General features: G+C 42.2%; 1 protein-coding gene across 2 annotated transcripts in view; it reads left to right on the top strand.

Annotated features, from left to right (window-relative positions):
• The window catches only part of MCHR2 (melanin concentrating hormone receptor 2), a 90324-nt gene extending 71292 nt beyond the window's left edge, over positions 1–19032 (top strand). Inside the window, exons 5-7 of one of the 2 annotated variants that reach the window (XM_043510706.1) lie at positions 14265–14459; positions 15480–15599; positions 18003–19032. In XM_043510706.1, the coding sequence (XP_043366641.1) occupies positions 14265–14459; positions 15480–15599; positions 18003–18327 (640 nt within the window). In that variant the 3' untranslated portion in view covers positions 18328–19032. The remainder of the gene's footprint in view (positions 1–14264; positions 14460–15479; positions 15600–18002) is intronic. The other variant, XM_038397121.2, reaches the window with a different exon arrangement.
• The last annotated feature ends 1835 nt before the right edge of the window (positions 19033–20867 follow it).

Raw genomic sequence — 20867 nt, 5'->3', positions numbered from 1 at the left:
AATCCTGGTTTTTTTAGTAATTGATACAGAGGTTTGGCTTTGTCAGAGAACATTTCAATGAACTCCCTGGAGAAATTAAAAGTTCCCAAGAGAGCTCGTAGGGAGTGCGTGTTAGTAGGAGCAGGTAGCTTTCCTATCATACCCTTTGTTGATTGGGACTCCGGCTATCGTCCCCAAGACACACACCCAGGTATTTCACTTGTTGCTGTACTAACTTAGCCTTTTTTCTATTTACCTTAAATCTGGTTTCCTGCACTATAGTCAACACCTCTCTGGTGATTTCCCTATTTCCAAAATGGGGATATGTATTAGAATGTCATCCACATCTGAAATTACGTGTGAGTGGTGGTCAGGGCACAGACAGAATGGAGGCGAGCTGGTCCTTGGAGCATCTCTCCGTCATTTATGCGGATGTCTCTATACCTTGTTCGGGGATGACCCATAAGGTAGAAACTTGAGCCATCTGCAAACCCCTTCTGTTTAGCATCTGCAAGTCTCAAGCCTCCCTTGACTGGACATTCAAGGTGTTTTACAAGGGGGAGGAGGCATTTTAGTGACATGGGCATGACAAATACTAGGGGAAGGATGGAAACCTTGGGGAGTCCAGCTGAAGGCATACTGTTGTCCCCAATAGGTAAAAGCAAACTTATACCAACATGAAGGATGGAGGGGTATAGCCATGAAAGCATTAGCCAAATCGATCACAAGAACCATTTTGAACTACCACTGCTATGATTTCATTGTATTCAGCTATAACAGGGGCTGCTTCAGGGGTGGCTGCATTTAATGCATGCAAGTCTGTTGTCATTCTGTAAGTGACACCGTCCACCTTAGGGACTGGCCATACTGGTGAATTGCAGATACTTTGCATAGGCACGAGCACCCCTTGTTCCAAAAGACAGTCTATAGTATTTTTAATGCCTTCCTCTGCTGCGGCTGAGAATTCATATTGCCTTTGAGCAGGGGGATCTTTTCCCTCAATCAAAACTTCAGCATCTATTTTTCCACACTCTGCCTTATTTTTAGTCCATCCTCTGGGAAATTCTTGTACCCATGCATCATTAATGGAGGTTAGGATGGCTGTGGGTGCCTTTTTAGCAGCACAACAATGCACAGCAGAGATTTCTGCAGCCCCCCCCCTTCTAACCTCCATAACTCACCATTAGCTAGATCCACAGTTAGCTGAAATGTTCAGAGGAAAGGAACACCTAGGATTCCCGTCTCATTTCCCTCATGAGCACAGCATTCTACTTTCCCCTGTAGTCTGTCAATTTGCAAGGGAACATCCTGCCAGATCAAAGCTTCTTGGATTTCTCCCCCACACCCACTGAGCTGAACCTGTTTAGTGGTGGGTCTTCCTCCGGAGATCCACCGGGGACTTAGAATGTTTACTGATGCTCCAGTGTCCACTAGCAATTGGGCTAATATCCCTGGGTTACCCACTGTAGCCCTCACAATAGGTCTCCCCAATACGTTGCACTGAAGTCTTGCAATCAGCAGGGGAGGCCCACTATCGATCGGCCAACTCCCTCGAGAGCCTCCACTCAAAAGAGGGAGCAGGGATCTGGTTTTGACAGGTAGTGAGCGTGGGGGACGCAGTCTGTACTAGGGCAGTGGGCTGAGGGGCGGCTCCCTGCATTAACTCTGTTCTCCGCATGATCCAAGACAAAGCATTAATCAGGATGCTGAGGTGCTGATGATCATATATTCCCATATCCTCCCCCAAGTTCACCATCTCCTTCCAAATCATGCTCCTAAGGGTCTCCTTGGTCAGCGCTGCCCAGGGTTGTGGAAGGTAGGGGATTATAATTGGGAGGGCGACTAGCAGAGTGAGGACCATTATTCGCAAATGTGATAGCCTGTATGGACTCTGAGGTAGTCTTTTTGATGATTTGTCTCTCTCCTCTTGCATATTTCTAAGTAGGGTCACCATTTTCAGCTTTTCTGCTATAAATTCATACCCGGATGTCTCACAGTTCAAATGCTGTTGTAACTGCTTTTTCTCCCTCTCCAGTTCCTGCCTTCCCTTTACCATTTCAACCATGTCCAGACCTGCATAAAATAATGCTCATGCAGCAGCCGCATCCTTTGCGCTACCCCATGGCATAATGGTTGTGCAATATTATTCAGACTCACTTCAACCAGGGGATTCTCACCTTAAAACACCCCTTTTCCCAGGGCGTTTCCCCTTCTTCATTACCCATCTCTCTAACCTGTTGCTTTTCTCCTGTCTCAAGAGAACAGCCAAGGGTTTTTTTTTTCAGCCATCTCTATTTCCCTTATCTCACTAATGGTCTCTCCCAAAAGCCCTTTCACAAAGTCACAGTACTGCTATAAAATCTTTACTTTTAAAGTAAAAGTAACTCTTAACTCCTTATTGCACAGTCCTACAGTTATTCTAAGCACAATTCTTAACTTAAACATTACAGGACATTACCAAATATTCTATGAGAGAGGGACCTCGTTAAAGAAGCTTAGTCTGAAAAAGGAAGAGAGAGTTTGCTCAAGTCTGTGCCTCAGTTTTCCCACTCCGGAGCAACTACTTAACAAGTGCCATATGATTAGGGTCACATGCTACCCCTGTTCCTCCAGCAATTTGTTAGCAGATTTGCCCATTTCTTTGGCGGTACGCTCATTTATTAGGAAAAAGAACAAGGAGTACTTGTGGCACCTTAGAGACTAACAAATTTATTTGAGCATAAGCTTTCGTGGGCTAAAACCCACTTCATTGGATACATTCAGTGGAAAATACAGTAGGAAGATAGATATATATATACACACAGGGAACATGAAAAAATGGGTGTTGCCATACCAGCTATAATGAAAGGAATCAGTTAGGGTGAGCTATTATCAGCAGGAGAAAAAAAAACCTTTTGTAGTGATAGTCAGGGTGGCCCATTTCGAACAGTTGACAAAAAGGTGTAAGCAACAGTAGGGGGGAAAATAAGCATGGGGAAATAGTTTTACTTTGTGTAATGACCCATCCACTCCCAGTCTTTATTCAGTGTCCAGTTTGCAGATTAATTCCAATTCAGCACTTTCTTGTTGGAGTCTGTTTTTGAAGTTTTTTGGTGTAGTATTGTGACTTTTAGGTCTGTAATCAAGTGACCAGGGAGATTGAAGTGTTCTCCGACTGGTTTTTGAATGTTATAATTCTTGACGTCTGATTTGTGTCCATTTATTCTTTTATGTAGAGACTGTCCAGTTTGGCCAATGTACATGGCAGAGGGGCATTGCTGGCACATGATGGCATATATCACATTGGTAGATGTGCAGGTGAACGAGACTCTGATAGTGTGGCTGATGTGATTAGGCTCTATGATGCTGTCCCCTGAATAGATATGTGGACAGAGTTGGCAATGGACTTTTCTGCAAGGATAGATTCCTGGGTTAGTGTTTTTGTTGTGTGGTTGCTGGTGACTATTTGCTTCACGTTGGGGAGCTGTCTGTAAGCAAGGACTGACCTGTCAAAAGATTTTTTTTTCTCCTGCTGATAATAGCCCACAACACAAATCTGGAGTTTCTTGGCCAAACCATTTTGCAGCTATGATGGGCCCCAAAAAGTTACACAATTTTGATACACTTTATAGTACAGATACATTTCAGGGTAGATGCATTTTGAATACACTGTCATTAAAGTACAGAAACATTTTTCAAAAAAGGAAATGGGCACTTTTTAAAATTCCCATATCTTTACAACTCCTTATCTGTTTTTTTTACAAACATCCCAGAAAAATTCTACCCAGGGTTTAGAGGCAGCATGTAAAATATCAAGGGGATCTGGCTTCTCTGGGGAAAATTTGAGCAATGCAGAAGTCAGAAAACCAGACATAACAGAAAGTTATTTCCAACCTTGGCTATGAAGTGGGAAGCACTGCTCCATTATATGACAAGTCTTGCCTTGTTTCAGCCCCGTTAATGACTCTCAGGCACTTAACAAACTTAAGAAATATATGATCACAAATACAAATAAATGCAGTACTGACTACTTGATAGCTTTGATCTAGACAACAATTTGATCCGATGACTGATGGCAACTGTGGTATATTATGCTATACAGCTCTATGTGAAATACAGTACTGTGAAGAGAAGAGAATATTACTGGTCTTTTTGTTGTTATATAGAACATAAAAACAAATGAATGGCCATACTGGGTCAGACCAAAGGTCCGTCCAGCCCAGTATCCTGTGTACGACAGTAGCCAATGCCAGGTGCCCCAGAGGGAGTGACCCTAACGGGTAACGATCAAGTGATCTCTCTCCTGCTATCCATCTCCACCCTCTGACAAACGGAGGCTAGGGACACCATTCCTTACCCATCCTGGCTAATAGCCATTAATGGACTCCATGAATTTATCCAGTTCTCTTTTAAACCCTGTTATAGTCCTAGCCTTCACAACCTTCTTAGGCAAGGAGTTCCACAGGTTGACTGTGCACTGTGTGAAGAAGAGCTTCCTTTTATTTGTTTTAAACCTGCTGCCCATCAATTTCATATATTCAGTGATTGTAGTAGATTGAAACAGTGAGGGGAAGTTCTCTCCACTCCAGCCATCAAGAAGCAGGAGCTGAGGGGGAGCACTGAGATCTACCAATGAAAAGCTGTATATAATGTGATAGACCCAGGCCAGTTGGGTACAGCAGAGTAGCCTTATTGGGATCCAATGCTAAAGAATCCCCCCCAGCCTAAGAGCGGGATCCACAGGATCTGGACACAAAATAATTATGGGGGACAACTAATGAATAACAGGGACAGGAGTGCAGTCAAAGGGTCAAACGAAGGGAACAAGATGGGGACACCAAGCAAAGAACTCCAGACAGCACCCACTGCTCCTCGAAGGTGCCAAGAGAGTCAGTGGATACAGCAGAGTAGCATAATGGGATCCAGGAAGCGGGCGGGCGAAGCCCATCTACTGCTAAAGGATCCCCCCCAGCCTAAGAGGGGGGTACACAGGACCTGGAAAGCCAAATAATTACAGGGGACAACTAATGAACAACGGGAACATGTGTGCGGTTAAAGGGTCAAACGAAGGGAACCGGACGGGGACACCAAGCAGAGAACCCCGGACAGCGCCCACTGCTCCTCGAAGATGTCAAGAGAGTCAGTGGATACAGCAGATTTCAGAGTAGCAGCCGTGTTAGTCTGTATTCACAAAAAGAAAAGGAATACTTGTGGCACCTTAGAGACTAACAAATTTATTTGAGCATAAGCTTTTGTGAGCTACAGCTCACTTCATCGGATGCATTTGGTGGAAAATACAGAGGGGAGATTGATATACACACACAGAGAACATGAAACAATGGATTTTATCATACACACTGTAAGGAGAGTGATCGCTTAAGATGAGCCATCACCAGCAGCAGGGAGGGAAAGGAGGAAAACCTTTCATGATGACAAGCAAGGTAGGCTATTTCCAGCAGTTAACAAGAACAATTGAGGAATAGTGGGGGGTGGGGTGGGGGGAGAAATAACATGGGGAAAGTTTTACTTTCTGTAATGACTCATCCATTCCCAGTCTCTATTCAAGCCTAAGTTAATTGTATCCAGTTTGCAAATTTTTCCTCACCCATAACTATTTCACATTTGGGGACAACGTATACCTTCAAATCAGCGGCACTGCGATGGGTACCCGCATGGCCCCACAGCATGCCAACATTTTTATGGCTGACTTAGAACAACGCTTCCTCAGCTCTCGTCCCCTAATGCCCCTACTCTATTTGCGCTACATTGATGACATCTTCATCATCTGGACCCATGGAAAAGAAGCCCTTGAGGAATTCCACCAAGATTTCAACAATTTCCATCCCACCATCAACCTCAGCCTGGACCAGTCCACACAAGAGATCCACTTCCTGGACACTACGGTGCGAATAAGCGATGGTCACATAAACACCACTCTATATCGGAAACCTACTGACCACTATTCCTACCTACATGCCTCTAGCTTTCATCCAGATCATACCACACGATCCATTGTCTACAGCCAAGCTCTATGATACAACTGCATTTGCTACAACCCCTCAGACAGAGACAAACACCTACAAGATCTCTATCATACATTCCTACAACTACAATACCCACCTGCTGAAGTGAAGAAACAGATTGACAGAGCCAGAAGAGTACCCAGAAGTCACCTACTACAGGACAGGCCCAACAAAGAAAATAACAGAATGCCACTAGCCATCACCTTCAGCCCCCAACTAAAACCTCTCCAACGCATCATCAAGGATCTACAACCTATCCTGAAGAACGACCCATCACTCTCACAGATCTTGGGAGACAGGCCAGTCCTTGCTTACAGACAGCCCCCCAACCTGAAGCAAATACTCACCAGCAACCACACAACAGAACCACTAACCCAGGAACCTATCCTTGCAACAAAGCCCGTTGCCAACTCTGTCCACATATCTATTCAGGGGACACCATCATAGGGTCTAATTACATCAGCCACACTATCAGAGGCTCGTTCACCTGCGCATCCACCAATGTGATATATGCCATCATGTGCCAGCAATGCCCCTCTGCCATGTACATTGGTCAAACTGGACAGTCTCTACGTAAAAGAATGAATGGACACAAATCAGACGTCAAGAATTATAACATTCAAAAACCAGTTGGAGAACACTTCAATCTCTCCGGTCACTCAATTACACACCTGAGGGTGGCTATCCTTAAACAAAAAAGCTTCAAAAACAGACTCCAACGAGAGACTGCTGAATTGGAATTAATTTGCAAACTGGATACAATTAACTTAGGCTTGAATAGAGACTGGGAATGGATGAGTCATTACCCAAAGTAAAACTTTCCCCATGTTATTTCTCCCCCCCACCCCACCCCATCCTCCACTGTTCCTCAATTGTTCTTGTTAACTGCTGGAAATAGCCTACCTTGCTTGTCACCATGAAAGGTTTTCCTCCTTCCCCCCCCCCCCCCCGCTGCTGGTGATGGCTCATCTTAAGTGATCACTCTCCTTACAGTGTGTATGATAAAATCCATTGTTTCATGTTCTCTGTGTGTGTATATCAATCTCCCCTCTGTATTTTCCACCAAATACATCCGATGAAGTGAGCTGTAGCTCACGAAAGCTTATGCTCAAATAAATTTGTTAGTCTCTAAGGTGCCACAAGTACTCCTTTTCTTATAGTGGATACAGCAGAGTAGCAGAAGGCAGATATACTGGCCACTGGATGAACAGTTTTCTGTTCCCTGACTGACCAGAGCAGGGGCTGACCCAGGCTAATGAGAACACCTGATTCCAATTAACCTGCAAAGAGTCAGTTGAGGCCATTAAGCTAATGTGACCACCTGATTCTAATTAAGGCCCCTCTGATAATATAAAAGGGCTCACTCCAGTCAGGCAGAGAGGAACCCGAGGAAAGGAAGTGTGAACTGGGCACCATCTGCACTGCCTTATCTCTTCCTGGCATAGAGGATGTGTTGTGGGGGAGGGAGTGGTGGAGCTCTGTCACAACCATTCTCTGCTGGCAGAAGTTTCATTAAAGGACTTTAAACTAGTGATGGATCTTAGAGCAGGCTAGCTGCTACTCTAAGTCTCATCAGGGCTGGAACTGGACTCAGGATCAGGGAGGCTCCCTGATGCCCTCCTCCTCCCTCACAGGAGTGCTCCAGTGCAGGCAATCTACCCTTGCATGTTAAATGCAGAGCTATGGTACTGTTTGGGAGCACTGTCCAGCACATTTTCTAGGTATGGAAATCAAATATTTTAATTTCTTGCTGTTTTTGCAAGGCATGCAGAGAGCTCTGAGACTGCCCCATTGCCTTCATCACCTTCCCTTCTAGCCAGTTGCCCTAAAGCCCTACTCTACAGCCACTAGTGGGAAATACAGCCTCCTTCGATGCCATCATTAGTTCTCCTTGATAAGTCAGTTGGTAAAGGGTAAGGAAACCTGAGGTTCCCTTTTCCTGACTTAGAGCAAAGATATCACCTCTGTAACACAGCTGATCTCAACTAGAAATGGGAACTCTAAGGAATTGTACCAAACCCAGATTTTTTAATTGACAACACAATGGGCTGTTTCCTCAGGTGCAGTGTGGCTGCTTTGCACTGCACTACCTGCATTTTGTGACTGTAAACACTTTCTGGCCAGCACATTGAGAATCATGTCAGTGCAAGAGTGATTCTGTTGTGTGATTCTAATGACAGAGGTTTGTACACCATACACCATATAGGTTTGTACACCATACACTCTCCCTGCAACATACACAACGGAACGGAGGGTAGATTGATTGGGATGTAATTGTGCCACACTGACCCTTAGCTATGTTTACATCCCCTTGGGACTGTGACAAGCCAGTGTATATTAAAGTACTTCTCAGGCTTCTCTAATGAAGCACATAGAATCATGATTCTATGATTCTAATGAGGAAGACATGCAAAAAGCAGCACCAGATTCCAGGGCAGTGCGTGTGGAAGCTTTACACCGTCTTTAGAGACCATACTCTGATTTGTACTCTGTGCATTTTGGCCCTATTCATGGTCTACCCCACACTTCTCGGACTCTGCCACTGCTGTGTGGAAAGATGCAGACAGAAAAATAGAACTTGTTTTCACCAAGAAAATGGAATTTCCCTGCAGAGATTCCAAAATACCTGGGACCATTCTCCCCTAAGAAATTATTTACAGGTTAACCAGCTGCAATGTTAGTAATAGCATTATCACCCTCAAGATCTGACCTTAACTGGAATGAAAAGATGTCAAATGCAATGTACTTAAGTGTCTATCTTATACATTCCTGAGTAAACATTTAAATGTTACATCTCTACCATATAAATTGTTTCATTTAATCTTCTGGATTTTAGCTCAAGAAGAGACAACTTTAATCCACTTTGAGCTGACAGATGAAAATTCCCTTTACAAAATACGTAGGTCATGAAATTTCAATTGAATTTATATTGTAGCATTTGTAAACTGTGGACAGCTGTAGGTTTACTTGTGAGTTAGTGAACTCTCTGAACAGTTCAGAATCTATTTTTTTGGCAGTAGTAATAGTAAATCTTTTAAATTCTACAGACACAACTACAGCAGATTTAAGGGATCCTATTACTCAGATATGTCAAATTGGCCTTTAATTATGTTGAAAAAATGAAAGTCTTAGGTACACTGTTATATCCCCATCCCCTTCCAGGAAATAATTCAGTCTAAAGACTTCTTTTTGTGTACTCCTTTTAGGGATGAGTCTTAACTTCTGACTTCCAGTACCATCATTTATTAAAAGCCCTCATCACAAGCAGTTAAAGGATGTGGTTGTAACCATGCCTTTGTGGGTCAGAACTGAGAATACCAAGTTCAGGATAAACTGCTGAGAAATAGGGCAGACTCACCCCAAAACTGGTGGCTATTCTCTCATAAGATATACCAAACCAGCAACAAAAGTAAACATCTGTTTTACCACACTGGCTAACAAGAAGTCAGAAAAGCTGTCTCCTTTAGGCATTCCAGTCCTTACATCACCACAAACACTAGACTTACTGATGAGTGGTTATTTAAAAACAATTTCATCAAACAAAAGGGTTCTTCTGATCCCAAAGGACAAGCCACATACCCAGGAAAATATATAACTTAGATCTTACCCAATCACATTGTTGCCAATCCTTTATCTAAAGGTTTATTTATAAAAAGAAAGAAAGGTGACAGTTAAAATTCATTAAAGGAATCAAATACATGCAATAGTTGCATAGTTCTTGGATCAGGCTTGTAGCAGTAAGGGAATAAACTGCTGGCTTTTTAAGTCTCTAGTTTCCAAATACTTGGAAGGTCCTCACTCCCTTGGTTAGAATGCTCCCATTTTTAGTAGAAGTTCATGGTCCAGAGGTTTGAGCAGGAAAGAGGCCAAATGGAGCTTTTTTTATAGCTTCTGCCATGTGGAGGGAATCCCATTATTCTCACTGTGGAAAATTGCAGGTAACAAGATGGTGTTTGGAGTCACATGGGAAAGTCACATGTCCATGCATGATATGGCTTAGTCAAAGCAGAAACCATTACCCATACTCCAGCTAGAAAGTTCACAGGAAAGTCCATTAAGTGTAGATAGGCATCTTCCATTGTGAGTTAAGTTGGGCCATCTTTGATGGGCCATCTTATTGAATAGTCCCTTCAAGATTGTTAGGAGGCTTATTCCTTCACTCACTCACTTCCCTGGTCCTTCTCACATGAACAGAGAGCAACAATACCCAAAGTTCAAAGGTGCAAACAATTTGATTGTTGGGATGAACTTCCAGCAAGCAATAATTCCAATTTCCTTCCTTAGTGTCCCAGCTCTGACACCACAGAACATTACCTGTGTCCCTGTTCCCATTGCCTGTTCCTATTCCCCCCCACTTTGCAAAACATGATTCCAATTCACCCACCCCAATTCCCTGTTCCCATTTCCCCCCTTTCTTCCTGATTGACTGCAGACTATATAGTAAAAGTTCTGCTTAGCTAAACCTTAACCAATCATTTTACTGAAATGTAACTAACCAGTCCTAACCTAATGTAACACGATTATTTAACCATTTATATCCAACCACCTTAATTAGTTTACACCCAGCAAAATTAATTATACAGCAGACAGAAACAATCACGAGAACCAGACAGAGATTATACAGACAAACAATAGGGAAATAGAGACTACAGTGATAGAACAACAAAGAAATGAGGATTTCACATCCCAGGTATTGATAAGTGAGTTCTTGCCAGACAGGTTTCAGAGTAGCAGCTGTGTTAGTCTGTATTTGCAAAAAAAAAAGGAGTACTTGTGGCACCTTAGAGACTAACAAATTTATTTGAGCATAAGCTTTCGTGAGCTACAGCTCACTTCATCGGATAGCATCCTTGCCAGACAGGATGCTATCAAACTAAGTTTCCTTTTACATCTTCTAGGCACTTCCCTTTCTCTGGAAGCGATAGGCATTATCAGGACAGGATTATATTCCTAACAGCCCAATAGCACCTTCTTTCAATGTGACTAGTCTGGAACGTGAGGATGTGACCATTCTCTTCCCAGTTTATGGCTGCCTCTGCTGCTTAGCCAGAGGCCATAGCCTAAGAACAGGGCCTCAGATTGTCACAGTGAGAAAAGGCCTTATACAGTCAGACAGGGATTTTGATTCTTTCTTTCATACCTCTATAACTAGCTAAGTGATAAACATATACCTAAATTCTTAAAGTATAGGCCTTTGCAGACAGGCCTGAATATCTATATCCTAACAAAGATGTCCGGGCTAAATACCTTGTGGATGTTACTAGAGGAGCAAACATTTGAAATCCAGGTATAAAGTAAATACTCAGAACTTCAAATACAAAAATGATACATGCATACAGATAGCATAATCATAGTCAGCAAATCATAACTTTTCTATTGACACCTTACTTGACACACTTTGTGTAAGATTTGTTGCAATTATATAACAGTGGTGGCAACAAAGATCTACATGGTCATATTTTAATAGTGGTAACCAAAGCGTAATGACTAATAACTGCAGTTTTCAGAGTAGCAGCCGTGTTAGTCTGTATTCGCAAAAAGAAAAGGAGTACTTGTGGCACCTTAGAGACCAAAAAATTTATTAGAGCATAAGCTTTCGTGAGCTACAGCTCACTTCATCGGATGCATTTGGTGGAAAAAACACAGGAGAGATTTATATACACACACACAGAGAACATGAAACAATGGGTTTATCATACACACTGTAAGGAGAGTGATCACTTAAGATAAGCCATCACCAGCAGCAGGGGGGGAAGGGAGGAAAACCGTTCATGGTGACAAGCAAAGTAGGCTAATTCCAGCAGTTAACAAGAATATCAGAGGAACAGTGGGGGGTGGGGTGGGAGGGAGAAATACCATGGGGAAATAGTTTTACTTTGTGTAATGACTCATCCATTCCCAGTCTCTATTCAAGGCTAAGTTAATTGTATCCAGTTTGCAAATTAATTCCAATTCAGCAGTCTCTCGTTGGAGTCTGGTTTTGAAGCTTTTTTGTTGAAGTATAGCCACTCTTAGGTCTGTGATCGAGTGACCAGAGAGATTGAAGTGTTCTCCGACTGGTTTTTGAATGTTATAATTCTTGACGTCTGATTTGTGTCCATTCATTCTTTTACGTAGAGACTGTCCAGTTTGGCCAATGTACATGGCAGAGGGGCATTGCTGGCACATGATGGCATATATCACATTGGTAGATGCGCAGGTAAACGAGCCTCTGATAGTGTGGCTGATGTGATTAGGCCCTATGATGGTATCCCCTGAATAGATATGTGGACAGAGTTGGCAACGGGCTTTGTTGCAAGGATAGGTTCCTGGGTTAGTGGTTCTGTTGTGTGGTGTGTGGTTGCTGGTGAGTATTTGCTTCAGATTGGGGGACTGTCTGTAAGCAAGGACTGGTCTGTCTCCCAAGATCTGTGAGAGTGATGGCTCGTCCTTCAGGATAGGTTGTAGATCCTTGATGATGCGTTGGAGAGGTTTTAGTTGGGGGCTGAAGGTGATGGCTAGTGGCGTTCTGTTGTTTTCTTTGTTGGGCCTGTCCTGTAGTAGGTGACTTCTGGGTACTCTTCTGGCTCTGTCAATCTGTTTCTTCACTTCAGCAGGTGGGTATTGTAGTTGTAGGAATGCATGATAGAGATCTTGTAGGTGTTTGTCTCTGTCTGAGGGGTTGGAGCAAATGCGGTTATATCGTAGCGCTTGGCTGTAGACAATGGATCGTGTGGTATGATCTGGATGAAAGCTAGAGGCATGTAGGTAGCAATAGCGGTCAGTAGGTTTCCGATATAGGGTGGTGTTTATGTGACCATCGCTTATTAGCACCGTAGTGTCCAGGAAGTGGATCTCTTGTGTGGACTGGTCCAGGCTGAGGTTGATGGTGGGATGGAAATTGTTGAAATCATGGTGGAATTCCTCAAGAGCTTCTTTTCCATGGGTCCAGATGATGAAGATGTCATCAATGTAGCGCAAGTAGAGTAGAGGCATTAGGGGACGAGAGCTGAGGAAGCGTTGTTCTAAGTCAGCCATAAAAATGTTGGCATACTGTGGGACCATGCGGGTACCCATCGCAGTGCCGCTGATTTGAAGGTATACATTGTCCCCAAATGTGAAATAGTTATGGGTGAGGACAAAGTCACAAAGTTCAGCCACCAGGTTAGCCGTGACAATATCGGGGATACTGTTCCTGACGGCTTGTAGTCCATCTTTGTGTGGAATGTTGGTATAGAGGGCTTTTACATCCATAGTGGCTAGAATGGTGTTTTTAGGAAGATCACCAATGGACTGTAGTTTCCTCAGGAAGTCAGTGGTGTCTCGAAGTTAGCTGGGAGTGCTGGTAACGAAGGGCCTGAGGAGGGAGTCTACATAGCCAGACAATCCTGCTGTCAGGGTGCCAATGCCTGAGATGATGGGGCGTCCAGGATTTCCAGGTTTATGGATCTTGGGTAGCAGATAGAATACCCCAGGTCGGGGCTCCAGGGGTGTGTCTGTGCGGATTTGTTCTTGTGCTTTTTCAGGGAGTTTCTTGAGCAAATGCTGTAGTTTCTTTTGGTAACTCTCAGTGGGATCAGAGGGTAATGGCTTGTAGAAAGTGGTGTTGGAGAGCTGCCTAGTAGCCTCTTGTTCATACTCCGACCTATTCATGATGACGACAGCACCTCCTTTGTCAGCCTTTTTGATTATGATGTCAGAGTTGTTTCTGAGGCTGTGGATGGCACTGTGTTCTGCATGGCTGAGGTTATGGGGTAAGCGATGCTGCTTTTCCACAATTTCAGCTCGTGCACGTCGGCGGAAGCACTCTATGTAGAAATCCAGGCTGCTGTTTCGACCTTCAGGAGGAGTCCACCCAGAATCCTTCTTTTTGTAGTGTTGGCAGGAAGGTCTCTGTGGGTTCATATGTTGGTCAGAGGTGTGTTGGAAATATTCCTTGAGTCTGAGACGTCGAAAATAGGATTCTAGGTCACCACAGAACTGTATCATGTTCGTGGGGGTGGAGGGGCAAAAGGAGAGGCCCCGAGATAGGACAGATTCTTCTGCTGGGCTAAGAGTATAGTTGGATAGATTAATAATATTGCTGGGTGGGTTACTGCAGTTGTGGACCATTCAGAGCACTGCTTGAATAAACTGCAGATTCAAAGTGCTTTTTCCTCCTGTTTGTAGCATTATATGACTTTTTTAAAATGCAGCTTTCACTTTTGGCAATGGATATTTTATTTATTACTTTAGGGACAACTATATAAACTTCCTAATTCATTTTATTTTTCCATTATATTGTTCTGTTACCTGTGTTTGCAGGTACTTGGCTCTTGTACAACCATTTCGCCTCACTAGCCTGAGAACAAGATCAAAGACTATTCGAGTTAATATATGCCTATGGGCAGCTTCACTGATCCTGGTGTTTCCTGTTTGGGTCTACTCAAAAGTAATCAAATTCAAAGATGGCTTGGAGAGTTGTGCTTTCGATCTAACATCACCTGATGATGTACTTTGGTAAGGTTCTAAAATTACATGTGCCAGGCCCTCAGTTGGTGAAAGAGTCGCTCCACTGACTTCAGTTCTGATTCACACCAGCTGAGGTCCAGACCCATTTTGTCTGCAACATTCCTTTCAGTGACATGAGGGAACAGAAGAATGAGCTGAACTTTGGTTTCCTGCTTGGCAGTTCAGAGTGCTATCTCCACTAAAGTAGTCCTAGATATTATTATGAATATTGATGGCCTCAGCATAACTGAATGCAATGGAGCTACACTGATGTGCAGCAGCTGAGGATATAGCCTGGAGTGCTGAGTCTCTGGCTGGAATTAGGTACCTTCTTTTCCATATAGAGATCTCTCAGTGCACTGTTTGTCCAGGCAGGCTATGCTTGTTTGGGGCTATGGCCCATGAAAAAATTAACCTACATTCTCCAAAACACACACATGGCCCTCCAGTGTCAGGCCCTGCCCAGATTCCTGCCTTATTTATAGAATTGTCATTTGGGAAGAAAAAAAAAGAAGGTTGGGATTTTCAGATGTGCTTGGCATTCATAATGATTCTAGGAACTAATGATACAAGAAATCAATGGAAATTTTACCATTGACTTCAATGACAGCCGAGTTAGGTCAACCCTGAGCACTTTCGAAAATGTTGATACTCTACTGAGTTCATATTTGTATATTTCATGTTCTTTCAGAATGATACCCAAGTACATGAGCCACTAACTGTACACTACGTATCTTGTCCTATAATTAAATCACAGACAAAATGTTCAAAAGAGGCCTCTGATTTTGCGCACCTCAGTTTTTGAGGGCCTAACTTGAGTGTTTTGGGAGTTTATTCTCAGAAGTGCTGAACACTCACAGCTCCTCTTGATTTCAATTGCGGCTTCAAATGTGAGGTCCTAGGACACCCAAAATCAGAGGCCACTTTCTGAAAAATGTTGTGTGTATATATATTTTTTTTCCATTTCTGAGGTTATTGATATGCATTATGTAAACATGTTGTCTGTTCTCTCTGCATTTTGTTTTCCAGGTACACGCTTTATCTGACTATAACAACTTTCTTTTTTCCATTACCACTGATATTCATTTGCTATATATTGATTTTATGTTACACATGGGAGATGTATCAGCAAAACAAGAAAGCAGGATGGTAAAGTGTTTTATATTTCAGATATGCTACTGGGGTGGGAAGAACTTTTTTTCAGTGGGCCGATTCCTGAAAGGCACTGTATACCCTTCACTCCCATGATGTCAGGAGGAGCTGAGGGTACTCAGCACCTCAGACCAGACACACAGCACCTTGTAGTCTCAGGCTCATAATTAGGTTTGGTTTGGTGGACAAAAACCTTCTCAAATACGAATGCTGTCTCATGAAGCTATGTGACAGAATTATTAATAGAAACTCTTTAAAAACATAATGAATTAAGGCTTATACATATACATAGAGTTTAAACCCCTAAAGGCATGAGATCATTTTGTCTAACCTCCTTTATAACACAGGCCATTATATTTCACCCAGTTATATCTGTACTGAGCTTTGTCCCCTGCTATTCCAGTACTGAGCTGTGTCAGTATTTCCACTGCAAACCCCTATTTCAGAGGCTTATAACATAACCCAAAAGAAATAGGTTCCTGGCTGCAATTGTATAGTTTTTTTGTTTTTTTTTAATCTCAAAAAAGAATTATTTCTCCAAAATGTGATGGGAAATTGGTGTAGTTTTATCTTTTGGTTGAAGCAGTTTCTTTAAAAAATGAAATGATTTCAGGTGCTGACTGAGTTAGAACTCTTGATAGAGAGGACCAAATTCTTGATTAGAGTTAGATGAAAATTGGGGTGGAGGTGGGGTGGAGGAATAGGAAGTTCAGAAATGAAAATTTAAAAACTAAAATTTTTCATGGAAAACTTAAATTTTTGGCAGAAATTCAAATATTAAAAAAAATGTTGGTCAAAACCTGAAATATTTTGGCCAAAATATTTCCATTTGGAAATGCTGTGGGTGCCTTATGGAGTAGTAGCTCAGGTTTCTCAAGCTCCCATTCTCCTTTATTTACCAGGTTGCCTGGCCCAACTACATCTCCCAAAATGCACCATGATCTTCTCTCTCAGAGAGAAGAGGTGGTGTATCATGAGAATCCTTGTTGATAATTGTGAGGGAAAATTAACAAGATATAAACTCAGGTCAAGGCCCTGCCTTTGGTCAAGCTTGCTTGCAGGCCGTAAACTGAGATCCTGCTTGCTTATGTGTGTCAAGGGATAGGAGAAGTCATCGTGGAAAGTCCCCAAAATGGAACAATGGTTTTCTATGCATAAGGGGCAGGATTGAAAAGTCCCCAGACAGAACAAATTTGCAATAGTCAAGCTTATGAAATATATAACTACAACAGTTGTGTTAGAAAGGTTGCTGACTGCAAAAGAACAGACAGTGACTAACAGGAGGGGCCTAGTGGGGGGGATACTTGTTTTTGCTTTTGACCAGTGTTAATTTTGCAATGTATTCCAAATAAGGTAATTAATATGGAAGTATGTGTAATTTGTCTATGGTTTTAAGCTTTAAAAAGCTGTGTGTGCTTTGCATTGGGGGGCAGCTACTTAGAGCCGTTACCCGCCCTACCCCCGCGCTTGTACTCAGTAAAGGAGCCTCAGGCTTGTTCTGATCCAAACACAATGCGTGGTTAATTTTTCCATGACATGATGAAGGATGGAAGATGTAGTCTGGCCAAGGAGCCAGCCCATAGAAGAGAAGGGGGATAGGAGACCACCAAACTACTATACCCATGAGGCTTTGCAGCAGCATTGCAAAATCAAAAAATGTTGGGTTTTGGACAAAGTATAACAGTTTTGGGGCATTCTGTTTTTCAAATTTTCCACAGAAAGCAGCTGCTTTTAATGAAAAATTTGTTTAGTCAAAAATGCAATTGTACGTTTAAAAAACAATTTCAATAGAAAATCTTCAACCAGCCCTAGTCATATCTCTCCTCAAGATCCCTTGTATACATGTCAGGCATCACCATCTATTGCAGAGGATTCTTCTTCATTTGTGGTGTCTTGCATTCCAGCGGCTGCAGAGAGGGAATAGTGTGCATAGGTTCTTCAAAAACAGCCAACCCTTGCGTAATAGAGAGGAGTTTCCTTGCATCATTCCTATCAACCTCTTTAGGACCACATAAGGGCCAACCATGATCTTGTGCCCTGTATTTGTGCCCCAGTTAAAACAGTGCAATCAGAAGTAATTGTGGGCCCCAATCTACATAGTTCCAATGCTGAAGGGGCAGATATTTGTTCACAATATTCTGATGATAGCAAATTGTCATCAATCAGGCCTATTAAAAAAATAATCATTTCAGTGCCACCTATACTAATGAACCCATAAGACCATATTGAGCCCTGACTGAAGCAGACACAATTCCCAGGAACTTCATTTTTATTTCAGTTGTGTTGTGTCTGCTTCTGTCAGGACTAAATTTTGCCCAAAATACACAGTCTTCACTGATCTGTGCTTTCCTTTATATTATCTTCATTTAACAGTTACCAATCTTCACATTTGTGTTGCAGTTACAATACCAGTATCCCAAGACGAAGGGCCATGAGACTGACCAAGATGGTGCTGGTGCTGGTCGGTGTATTTGTTGTAAGTGCTGCCCCATACCATGTGATACAGCTCATGAATCTTCAGATTTCTCAGCCGTCACTGGCATTCTATGTGAGCTATTACTTCTCTATCTGCCTCAGCTATGCCAGCAGTGGCATTAACCCTTTCCTTTACATACTACTTAGCGGGAACTTTCGGAAGCGTCTGACTCGGTGCACCAATGTCAAGCTCAAGATGACTGAACATGAAGTTAACAATATTGAAAACACACTGAGGTCAAGCTTTTAAAAGGAGGGGCTATTAAATGAGAGAGATGTATTACATATAGGTCTATTTTTATGGTTAAACTGTCTTGGCCTCATTCCCTTCTCACTTATACTACTGTAACTCAGAAGTGACTTCATCATAATCAATGGACTTACATCAGTGTAAAGCTAGGGGGAGAGAAGAATCAGGCCCACTATTTGGAAATTAGGGTACGGGTGGAAGGATGCTGTTCAAAAGTATTCTTTGTTATTGTCCAGTTGTCTCCATAATGGTGAATACTACAAGCATAAAGACCAAAATGAGCTTCTAAAAACTGTGCCGTTCTCTGGCAGTTACAGGATAGAAGGACTGTCTGTGGCTGGTATGTTCAGACAAGTATTCAAGAACTGACATTGCTATTAGCGAGTAACTCATCATGTCCATGACATTGTGTGTGATGTCATGCACGTGATTGGTTAGTTACTTAAAACAAGCCAAAAAGTACTAACTTCCAACCGGTCTGAAAGAGCACTAGCAGCTATTGATTTTCAACAATCATACAGTGGTCTCCCCTTAGGTGCCCACTCCTGCAGTTATTAATAGACAGGGGAGAGACAAAGCAGAAGGAACTTGGAGAGGAAGGGGGGAATGCTTTCAAAATTCAGCTTTGTACATGTGCTTACAAACTATGAAATAAGTGCACTAATATTTATTAAATGTACATCTGAAAATAACATGTGTTTTGACAAAGAGCTGTGTTTCCAGGATCATTGTTTCTTGTTTTCAAAACCACCACTTACAAGGTGGCATTAAGAAGAGTACTCACTCCCTAAAGACCTAAAATCTGCTCCTGCTCGAGTCAGTGACAAAAAATCCATTGACTTCAATAGGGGAAGAACTGGGCCTGACATTTCCAAATGTTGCCAGCATCTTAGCTGTTTGATTTCCTTAAGATCACCATAATATAGTAAAACAATACTGTGGGGCCTGATCAAATTAGCAAAACATCCACTGAAGTAATGAAATCAATGAGAGTTTTGTCTGAATAAGCAGTGCATTGGGACCATGTTTACACAACTTGGCTAAAAGAAAAATATTTAATTTTTACTTTGGTAATACTGAAAACAAAGCCATGCTTGATCATTAGAACATTGCTCTAGGACATCAGTTCTCAAACTGTAGGTCAGGATCCAAAAGTGAGTCGCAACCCCCTTTTAATGGGGTTTCCAGGACTTGCTTAGACTTGCTGGGGCCTGGGACCAAAGCCCAAGGTCTTCAGCCCTGGATGCCAGGACTCACATTACTTAATAGTTTACAACTCAGCATTTTTCCTACCTTTTTTCCAGGCCCCATGGTTCTAATTTCAGTAGCTCAAAAGTCAAATTGATATATATCAAGTACATTTGTGCACAGTAAATGTTTATTCCTTTATTTACTATTTAGTGGAAAATTCTACATTAATAAAAATGAATAAATATAAACAATTTTTAAATTTGTATTTCTTTGTTAACCACCCAGAGCTTCTGGATTTATCTAAAGTATTCCATTTTACTGAAATAAGCAGTGAAACTTATAAACCTAATTATGGGGGGGGGGAGATTTTTACAACCCTATTTACTTTTAAATTACTCTGAAGGTCCAGTAGGAAATTTGGTATTACTTCCAGCTGAAATAACTTTGAAGAGGGAATATAAGTCTCAAAAGTTGGAACAGGACTGGGTTGGTAGAGCTCTGTCTGCTGTCACATCTCAAAATCTAGAGGAGGCTCTGTGCTGTTCCACAGAAAACTCATAGTAAATGTTATTGCTGTTATCGTTGATACTTAAGGTAGATTTCTCATACTCAGAACCACTGTAAATCAATCTGAAATGATCCTGGCTAACATATATGGATTCAATATGGATAAGACTGAGACTTATTATATATTCTTTGTTGAGCTTCACAGAGATACATATGTCCCCATCATAACTACAGATGACTTTAATGAGGCTCTTCAGCCAATAATAGAACCTCCCCTACAAAATTAGGGTTGATCTACACTCCAGAGTTAGGTAGATATAAGCTGCCTTACGTCAACCTATGCCAGTGTACACACTACAGCATTGCTCCCGCAGATACATGTACCCGACTACACCATCATAATAACTCCAGCTCCACGAGAGGCATAGGGCTTAGGTTGGTGTAGGTAGGGTGACGCACTGTCTGTGTGTAGATGCTGCGTTACTTACATCAGCTGTTGGCTAAAATTCTTGTCAATTTTACAGTTCCACAAACTCCCGAGACTCATGTCACTCATGTCTGCCTTTCTGATGAGGAAGGACTCCGAGTCTTGAAGATACAGTATTATTAAATCCTGTGATTAAGAGCTGCAGCATTCCTTAAAGGCTCCACGGTGATGAGTTATATTATGTCATGCAAAACATACTTCTATAAATTTAGGTGTAACAACAAAAAATGTATTTAGACTGTACTGGACACCCCACTGCTTACGATTAAAGCTGTTCCTTCAGATACATGCTAGCGCTGTCTTAAAAATAAGGGCAAACTTCCACTTGAATTATGAGTATATACTATAGTTAAAC

Source organism: Dermochelys coriacea, chromosome 3 (genome assembly GCF_009764565.3).
Source record: "Dermochelys coriacea isolate rDerCor1 chromosome 3, rDerCor1.pri.v4, whole genome shotgun sequence".
In the NCBI taxonomy this organism is placed as follows: Eukaryota; Metazoa; Chordata; order Testudines; family Dermochelyidae; genus Dermochelys; species Dermochelys coriacea.
Note: the sequence above shows the minus strand (reverse complement) of the source record. Positions and strands in the feature narration are given on the sequence as shown.